The following is a 10,260-nucleotide window of genomic DNA, read 5'->3' as shown; positions in this document are numbered from 1 at the left end:
AGGCCCTGTATAGTTGCAACAACACATTCCTGCTCCTGTACTCGAAACCTCTCGCAATGAATACCAACATACCATTTGCCTTCTTTACCGCCTGCTGCACCTGCATGCTTACCTCCTGGTGCACAAGGTCACCCAGGTCCCACGGCACACTCCCCTCTCCCAATTTACCGCCATTCAGGTAGTAATCTGCCACCTTGTTTTTGCTTCCAAAGTGAAAAACCTCACATTTATCCAAATTATATTGCATCTGCCATTGATTTGTTCACTCACCCAACCTGTCCAGATCATTCTGAAGGATCTCTACATCCTCATCACAATTCACCCTCCCACCCAACTTGGTCTCATCTGCAAACTTTGAAATGTTACATTTTGTTCCCTCATCCAAATCATTAATATATATTGTGAATAGCTGGGGGCCCAGCACCTTGTGCACCCCACTAGTTACTGCCTGTCAATTTGAAAAACACCCATTAATTCCTACTCTTTGTTTCCTCTTTGCTGACCAGTTTTCTATCCATTTCAATACACTTCCCCCAGTCCTATGCACTTTAATTTTGCACGATAATCTCTTGGGCGGGACTTTGTCAATTGTTTTCTGAAAGTCCAAATATACCACATCGAAAAAGACATTAAGGGCATTTAAATGGTCATTGGATAAACATATGGATGATATTGGAATAGTGTAGGTTAGATGGGCTTTAGATTGGTTTCACAGGTCGGCGCAACATCGAGGGCCGAAGGGCCTGTACTGCGCTGTAATGTTCTAAGACGGAACCTCTGCCCATGCTACAGGATAAATGCTTCCTTAATTCGGAGTTCCAACCTCCTTTGTTCATTTGAGAGCTGTAATGATAGTGAAACCAAGGGTACCATAGGTGCATCATTGTGCAATGGGGTTCAGGTCATGCAAGTGCCCTGGACACCAAAAACAGATTTGTTTTGTTGATAATTTCTGTAATGATCACTTTTTTCATGAAGCAAAAAGAATATGGCTGGACAGGCCTGGGCAATGTGCATTAGCAATGAGGTTGAGTGAGGGAATGAACAAAGTAAAACTATGAAGTTAACAGGTACAAGTAAAAACCACCATTACCTTCTTTCTTAAAAGTATTCATCAAAAAAAAATCAGGACTGACTTGCTCAAACAGTATATGAGTCTCAATTTTTATTAAATTTCTTATAAATAGATGCGAGATTAATTACAATTGGCAAAAAAATGCAAAAAATTGGCATGCATTCAGTATTAAAAAACTATAAACACATCTAAAATTGCTTTTCATAACAAAGAATATACTTTTATGTGGCATAAAGTTTGAAATATTAAATATGTTTTACTGGTATGCATCAAGAAAACAATCGTCTGCTTATAAGTTCATTTGGGCCATTACCACAAACATCAGTTTGTTATTACATCAAACAGCTGTACAAGATTTGAAGCATCCATATTATACAACATTAGGACTACATCAAACTTGGTAATCAGTAATGTGAATGTAAGATTTGATTTTAATATTTTAATGAAAAAATGATCAGTTTTTAAAATCAGTGACTTTTATTTCAGTTATTTCACTCCAGTAGGATCTCTGTAGCACAATGGATTATTAGCAAAACGTACTTGATTGAGAAATGTAATATTGCTACTTAAAAATTATATATTTATTCACAAATTACTCTCAAGAAATCAATACTGATTTCTCAATAGTTGATGTTGAAACATTTGTATCCAGACCAAAAAGCTTTTTTTTGCATTTAGTAAAAGGTGGTAAGCCTATTTCACTATAGTTATCCCTTAAGAGAATATTCAAGATGGTGAAACTTGGTATACATTGTACAGTTAACTAGGAGATGGCACAAAAATGACAGTTATTGTATTAATAAGATGATTTGGGAACTGGTAGCAAAAATGCTTGTCACGGTTATTGAGAACAAACATATCAATAAATAACTTAAGATATAAAATTGTAAACCTAATTCAATATAAAAATAACTTTGCAGAGTGAAAGTATCTTCACAAACATTGACAGTACAGTACAGATATTTACAGCACAAGATGGGCATCACATCAGATCATGTGAGAATCGCAGTGTCCCATTTTGCTATTGCCTATTTAGGAAAATAGGTGGAAAAATTAAAATTTATAACACCATATTGAGATTCAATAATTCAGTAAATTTTAATTCACATTGTTTAAGGAGTGTTCTCATTTCCTATTTGCTTCATATATTATCTTGCAGCTTTATCAGAGCAGAAAAAAACTCTTCAATTTTATGGCTCACCTGTCATTATGTTAATGGGGTCTGGTTGATCCAGTGAAAGACATGTTATGTTCAGGCAAGTAATAAGTAAATATATGCTCAATGAAGATTTTAAAAGAAAATCTAATTGAAAATTGATCAGTGGCAATCTACAACTGTTGTGCTGTGCTTTCATTATAACGTTTAAAAGGGGCCTGAAATCTTGCTGCTTGTGTGTTATACATTATAGAAAAGAATGCAATTGGTCTTATAATAAGCCCAATTTTTTTTAATAAGCAGTGCATTGTAGGATGTCAAACCTAGGTAAATACAGGCTAGTTGTTATCTGAACAAAAGGGGAAAATGCCGATCTTTTTAATAAAACTAAAATGTTAAACAAGTTGACAAATGTCTAGAATAGAACATCGACCTGTCAATGAATGGGTTATCGCAGTCCACTCCATGACATGAAATGTAATATAAAAAAAATTCTTGAAATTAAGTTTCCTTCATTTCAAAATTCTGCAAAGACTGATGAAATACTGCAAAAGATTCAGCACTCAACTCCGAAATGCTCTTTTGTTGAGACCTGTGGCTCCATTTATGAAGCTGCCTTGAGTGAAGTATACTCCTTAAAGTAAACTTCTAAAACCGGGAAGAAAAAAATAGTCAGAGTACTTAATAAAAATATATCAACCGATTACAAATTATATGGGGTTGTTGTAAAAGTTATCACTAATGTTGTTTGTGTTGGAAAAGAAACTATTGTACCGCCACAAATGGCCTCCATTGAATCTTCAATATACACTGCACCATCCCAGCTTCGTTAAGCACCTTATCCCTATTCATCACAGCATCATCTTCCCAAGATCATTCAAATGATAATTTTAAATCTGAACTGGTAATCACTAATGCACTCTGTCAAAAGGATGAACTGAGCCAACCCCTATTTTTGGGGTTCTTTCCTCCAGCCCACCCTTCTAGTTACCCCAGCTTTATACATTATCTATGGCTGGGGCAGGAGGCAGGTAACCTATTTCATTGTCCAGCTGACAAAGATTTGAAATGCCCTGCTAAGAAATCTTAGAAACCCTACAGCACAGAGAGAGGCCATTCGGCCCATCGAGTCTGCACCGACCACAATCCCACCCAGGCCCTACATATCCCCACATATTTACCCACTAATCCCTCTAACCTACGCATCCCAGGACACTAAGGGCAATTTTAGCATGGCCAATCAACCTAACCCGCACATCTTTGGACTGTGGGAGGAAACCGGAGCACCCGGAGGAAACCCACGCAGCCACGAAGAGAATGTGCAAACTCCACACAGACAGTGACCCAAGCTGGGAATCGAACCCAGGTCCCTGGAGCTGTGAAGCAGCAGTGCTAACCACTGTGCTGCCCCAACCACTGTGCTACCGTGTCGCCCCTAAGTGTCCTGAAAACGGTGCTGGGCAAGGAAAAGGCAAGTTACACAGTAAAGGTTAATAAAAACAAATTCCTTGCCAGGTATAGAGCAGAGAAACCTGCAAGACCACAAACCTGGAGATGGCTTCTTGAGGGGACATAAATATGTCCTGCCCTATCTGGATGATTGTTTTGTTACCAAGAGTAGAAAGCTTTGCAGTAAATAAGTAACTGTGATTCATTGATTTGGAGGTCATTAGGAGGGACAATGGGGCTGTGTAGTAATTGACACCAAAAGGGCTGAGATCTTTTAACTTGCTCAGTCAGGGTCAACTGAAATTTTCAAGAGTATATTCAATAGATTATTGTTCAGTAAAAATATCATAGAATAAGCAGCAAAGGAAGCCAAATGAAACTAGGATTTACTGGGTCTTGATGGTTTGAGTTATAAGGAGAGGCTGGATAGACTGGGACTTTTTTCCCTAGAGCGTAGGAGGCTTAGGAGTGATCTTATAGAGGTAAATAAAATAATGAGGGGCATAGATCAGCTAGATAGTCAACATCTTTTCCCAAAGGTAGAAGAGTCTAAAACTAGACGGCATAGGTTTAAGATGAGAGGGGAGATTTACAAAAGGGTCCAGAGGAGCAATTCTTTCACACAGAGGGTGGGGAGTGTCTGGAACAAGCTGCCAGAGGTAGTAATAGAGGCGGGTAAAGTTTTATCTTTTAAAAATCATTTAGACAGTTACATGAGTAAGATTGGTATAGAGGGATATGGGCCAAATGTGGGCAATTGGGACTCGCTTAATGGTAAAAACTGGGTGGCATGGACAAGTTGGACCAAAGGCCTTGCTTCCATGCTGTAAAACTTTAGGGCTATGACTAAACCAAGGTACATGTCAATCGTGATGCAACTGAATGGCAGAACAGGCTTGAAAGCCTGTTCCTCTTTCAATGTAAGATCATGTGTTTGACACAAGTCTATCCTTAATCCTTTGTTTAGTTCTTTAGTAATTTGTGCAGTAAGTTTTGTAGTTAGTAAACAGTGTAGGAGTTCTTTATCTTGGAGGGTTACCCTCTATAAAATCAGAAACTGCACCTCCAGCAGAGGAAAAGCCTTAGAAGCTCATACTGTAAAGCCATTCCAGCTAGAAAGGTGTGTCTCACTTTAACGTATAAATTTCCTTAAGTTTGAGTGAGGTGAGATTTCAGTCAGGTTGTTCACATAATGCTATCAATATGGAAAGTGAATTCATCAAGCAGCAAAGATTCCAGGAGGAACTGATGGCATCTCAACAGGGCATTGACCCCAATGTTCTTCAAGAGGTTAACAAGTATGGTCTGCCAATGACTCTTCACCTTTGCTGTGGGGAAGTATCCTGTCTCTACTCAGAACCTTTCAATAAATGTGCGTGAAAAACTTCAGGTATGATACTGTTAATGTGCAAAAGAATAAAAAGAATTGACAACTAGACTGAATTGCAATGACATCTATTTTGATTCAATGTCATTTTGCATATACCACTTGACTGTTAAGATTTTATTTAGGGTTTATAAATTACTCACTTGTCATTTAACAGTCAGTAGAACATTCTGATACTTTTTTAGGGGAGCACATATCCCGGGAATGGGAAACAGGGCTCACTGATGTTCTGAGTGGGGACAAGGAACAGATGCTAGTCGAAAGGCCATGGCGACGCATCTCCTGAATTGCACGTTCTCTGTGGAAGGAACAATTTTAAAAAAGAGCCTTTATTTCTACAAACCATACATGTAATCTGCAAGCTGCTGACCTTATGTACAATCAACAGCATATCTCAAAAATATTATAGCACCAAGTAGTGTTCTATCAAAATGACAACAACTCAAAACAGTAACTAAAAGTAACTAACTTTTAGTAACTAAAAGAGTAAGAGCAGCTTTGCGGAATTGGTAATTTTTCCAGTGATCCAAAGCAACCTATATCCCACGTGTTGGATTATCTGGCAAAGTAGATATTATAGTCCAATCAGAACAAACTGTTCTTTTCAAGTTTGTGCAGTTAAAAAAACCTTAAGTAGTTGAATATAATCATTAATTATTTTGTGTACTGTAAACAATACCTTTCAAAACGCTCTGTTGTTAGTTGACGTTTGATAAGATCGAGCTCCGTTTGAAGCTGTGAAGACTTAGCACGAAGCTGAGCCATTTCTCGGCACTGGCTTGATCTGTGAAGAATTATTTGTTAAATTAGATATAAGATTTGCATCAATACTTTACAAATTGCCAAATAGTGCAACAATTGCAGATACAATGGTCTAGATTTTTTATGTGAGTTATATCTGCTCCCAAGCATAAGTGGAGAGGCCTTGACCAAGAAATGCATTAGAAGCCAATTTGTCACCTCTGCTCAATTCCACCACTTTCAGGATTTACTACAAAGGTGCAGTACATCTACCCAGCTTGTACACAAAACTGCATAGAAATTACGACACAGTAACAAGCTTTTCAGCCCACTCTAGTGTTATTTTTGCCCTCCACGGAAGCAATTGTCATTATCTCATTTGCCCACTAAATTAAAAGCAAAATGCTGCAGAATCTGGAAATCTGAAATAACAGAAAATGCTGGAAAAGCTCAGGTCTGGCAGCATCCCAAACTTCTTACAGCATCTCTGGACAGGGAAACAGAGTTAATGTTTTGAGTCTGAATGACTCTTCTTCAGAGCTCGCTGATGGTTGAGAATGAGGTGGTTACACTTCAAAAAACACTCAATTGGCTTCAGGACTCAGTATTCATGAGGCTTTTATTACATCAGCCTAGGCTAATTTTGAAACCAAATGTTAGGGATGTAAGTGCAGTCTCTAATCTACTCCCGCAGGCCCCACTTTTCACAGTGGTCTGAACAGAACAGACTTTTTCTACACTTTTTTTTCCAAGAGATACTGAGGGGAACAAGCAGATTTTACCCTTGAAAGTAAAGGTTGGGAAGTACTCATCTTATAATTAACTCTCATCTACTATTCAACCATTTTATTTTTGTTTTGAAATTTTAAGGAATTTTGTGCTTTTTTTGTAATGCTGGATGTAATCAACTGCAAAACTATCAATTCTAGAAAAGAAAACTAATTTAAATGTCTTCAAAGTTCCTGAGATCAGAAGATTAGAACTACTCTTCTCCCTCCCCCAATAAATTGACTTCCACCAACAGGACTAAGACAAAAGACAGGATTAAGGAGAATCCCAAGGCATTTTATTCATTCGTTAGGAGCAAAAGGGTTGTCAGGGAAAAAATCGGACCTCTCAGGGACAAAAGTGGGGAATTATGCTTAGAGCCCAAAGAAGTACGGGAGATCCTAAATGAATACTTTGCGTCGGTATTCACAAAGGAGAGGGATGTGTTGACTGGGAGTGTCTCGGAGGGGAGTGTTGACCCGTTAGAGAAAATCTCCATTACAAGGGAGGAAGTGTTAGGTTTTTTAGGGAATATAAAGACTGACAAATCCCCAGGGCCTGATGGAATCTATCCCAAGCTGCTCAGGGAGACGAGAGATGAAATCGCTGGGGCTCTGACGCAAATCTTTGTCTCGTCACTGGACACAGGTGAGGTCCCAGAGGATTGGAGGATAGCTAATGTGGTCCCGTTATTTAAGAAGGGTAGGAAGGATAACCCGGGAAATTATAGGCCGGTGAGCTTGACGTCCGTGGTCGGGAAGCTGTTGGAGAGGATTCTTAGAGATAGGATGCATGCGCATTTAGAAAGGAATATGGCTTTGATCTTTGGGTCCTCGCTGTCCACGGGGATGGTGCCAGAAGACTGGAGAATGGCGAATGTTGTTCCTCTGTTTAAGAAAGGGAATAGAAATGACCCTGGTAATTATAGACCGGTTAGTCTTACTTCGGTGGTTGGTAAATTGATGGAAAAGGTCCTTAGAGATGGGATTTACGACCATTTCGAAAGATGCGGAATAATCTGGGATAGTCAGCACGGATTCGTGAAGGGCAAGTCGTGCCTCACAAATTTGATAGAATTTTTTGAGGAGGTAACTAAGTGTGTTGATGAAGGTAGGGCAGTTGATGTCATATACATGGATTTTAGTAAGGCGTTTGATAAGGTCCCCCATGGTCGGCTTATGATGAAAGTGAGGAAGTGTGGGATAGAGGGAAAGTTGGCCGATTGGATAGGTAACTGGTTGTCTGATCGAAGACAGAGGGTGGTGGTGGATGGAAAATTTTCGGATTGGAGGCAGGTTGCTAGCGGAGTGCCGCAGGGATCAGTGCTTGGTCCTCTGCTCTTTGTGATTTTTATTAATGACTTAGAGGAGGGGGCTGAAGGGTGGATCAGTAAATTTGCTGGTGACACCAAGATTGGTGGAGTAGTGGATGAGGTGGAGGGCTGTTGTAGGCTGCAAAGAGACATAGATAGGATGCAAAGCTGGGCTGAAAAATGGCAAATGGAGTTTAACCCTGATAAATGTGAGGTGATTCATTTTGGTAGGACTAATTTAAATGTGGATTACAGGGTCAAAGGTAGGGTTCTGAAGACTGTGGAGGAACAGAGAGATCTTGGGGTTCATATCCACAGATCTCTAAAGGTTGCCACTCAAGTGGATAGAGCTGTGAAGAAGGCCTATAGTGTGTTAGCTTTTATTAACAGGGGGTTGGAGTTTAAGAGCCGTGGGGTTATGCTGCAACTGTACAGGACCTTGGTGAGACCACATTTGGAATATTGTGTGCAGTTCTGGTCACCTCACTATAAGAAGGATGTGGAAGCGCTGGAAAGAGTGCAGAGGAGATTTACCAGGATGCTGCCTGGTTTGGAGGGTAGGTCTTATGAGGAAAGGTTGAGGGAGCTAGGGCTGTTCTCTCTGGAGCGGAGGAGGCTGAGGGGAGACTTAATAGAGGTTTATAAAATGACGAAGGGGATAGATCGAGTGAACGTTCAAAGATTATTTCCTCGGGTGGATGGAGCTATTACAAGGGGGCATAACTATAGGGTTCGTGGTGGGAGATACAGGAAGGATATCAGAGGTAGGTTCTTTACGCAGAGAGTGGTTGGGGTGTGGAATGGACTGCCTGCAGTGATAGTGGAGTCAGACACTTTAGGAACATTTAAGCAGTTATTGGATAGGCACATGGAGCACACCAGGATGATAGGGAGTGGGATAGCTTGATCTTGGTTTCAGATAAAGCTCGGCACAACATCGTGGGCCGAAGGGCCCGTTCTGTGCTGTACTGTTCTATGTTCTATGAATAAACTCATTAATGATAGTCAGCATGGTTTTGTGAGAGGGAGGTCATGCCTCACTAACCTGGAGGAGTTTTTTGAAGAAGTGACTAGAATGGTTGACAAGGGAAGGGCCGTGGATGTCGTCTATATGGACTTTAGTAAAGCGTTTGACAAAGTCCCTCATGGTAGATTGGTGAAAAAGGTTGGATCTCATGGGATAAAGGGGGAGGTGGCTAGATGGGTGGAGAACTGGCTTGGTCACAGAAGACAGAGGGTGGTAGTGGAAGGGTCTTTTTCCGGCTGGATGCCTGTGACTAGTGGTGTTCCGCAGGGCTCTGTATTGGGACCTCTGCAGTTTGTGATTTATATAAACGATCTGGAAGAAGGTGTAACTGGGGTGATCAGTAAGTTTGCGAACGACACAAAAATGGCTGGACTTGCAGATAGCGAGGAACATTGTCAGAGGCTACAGAAGGATATAGATAGGCTGGAAATTTGGGCAAAGAAATGGCAGATGGAGTTCAATCCAGATAAATGCGAAGTGATGCATTTTGGTAGAACTAACGTAGGGGGAGCTATAAGATAAATGGCAGAACCATAAAGGGTGTAGATATGCAGAAGGACCTGGGTGTGCAAGTCCACAGATCCTTGAAGGTGACGTCAAAGGTGGAGAAGGTGGTGAAGAAGGCATATGGCATGCGCCTTTATAGGACGGGGCATAGAGTATAAAAGTTGGGATCTGATGTTGCAGTTGTATAGAACGTTGGTTCGGCTGCATTTGGAATACTGCGCCCAGTTCAGGTCGCCACACTACCAGAAGGACGTGGAGGCTTTAGAGAGAGTGCAGAGGAGGTTTACCAGGATGTTGCCTGGTATGGAAGGGCTTAGTTATGAGGAGAGATTGGGTAAGCTGGGGTTGTTCTCACTGGAAAGATGGAGGATGAGGGGTGACCTAATAGAGGTGTATAAAATTATGAAAGGCATAGATAGGGTGAAGGGTGGGAAGATTTTTCCCAGGTCGGTGGTGACGTTCACGAGGGGTCATAGGTTCAAGGTGACGGAGGGGGGGGGGGGGGGGGGGAGGGTTAACACGGATATCAGAAGGACTTATTTTACACAGAGTGTGGTGGGGGCCTGGAATGCGCTGCCGGGCAAGGTGGTGGAGGCGGACACTGGGAACGTTTAAGACTTATCTCGATAGCCACATGAACGGAGTGGGAATGGAGGGATACAAAAGAATGGTCTAGTTTGGACCAGGGAGCGGCGCGGGCTTGGAGGGCCGAAGGGCCTGTTCCTGTGCTGTATTGTTCTTTGTTCTAGGTGACAGGCAGCTATCTGGCTAAGAAGGCTCCTTTTGTAATGGACCAAAAAACGCAGAGTCAGGAAAAAATACCTAAATGCCACTGTTT

The 10,260-nt window shown here is 41.1% G+C and overlaps 1 protein-coding gene across 1 annotated transcript in view; it reads right to left on the bottom strand.

The window, feature by feature from the left end:
* Positions 1 to 1,133: 1,133 nt before the first annotated feature.
* Positions 1,134 to 10,260, bottom strand: part of cep135 (centrosomal protein 135) — a 106,905-nt gene continuing 97,778 nt past the window's right edge. Inside the window, exons 24-26 of the mRNA XM_078217396.1 lie at positions 5,747 to 5,851; positions 5,211 to 5,365; positions 1,134 to 2,879 (exon numbers count right to left, since the gene is read on the bottom strand). Coding sequence (XP_078073522.1) covers positions 5,218 to 5,365; positions 5,747 to 5,851 — 253 coding nt within the window. The 3' untranslated portion in view covers positions 1,134 to 2,879; positions 5,211 to 5,217. The remainder of the gene's footprint in view (positions 2,880 to 5,210; positions 5,366 to 5,746; positions 5,852 to 10,260) is intronic.

Source organism: Mustelus asterias, chromosome 1, assembly GCF_964213995.1.
Source record: "Mustelus asterias chromosome 1, sMusAst1.hap1.1, whole genome shotgun sequence".
NCBI classification, from domain to species: domain Eukaryota; kingdom Metazoa; phylum Chordata; class Chondrichthyes; order Carcharhiniformes; family Triakidae; genus Mustelus; species Mustelus asterias.
Note: the sequence above shows the minus strand (reverse complement) of the source record. Positions and strands in the feature narration are given on the sequence as shown.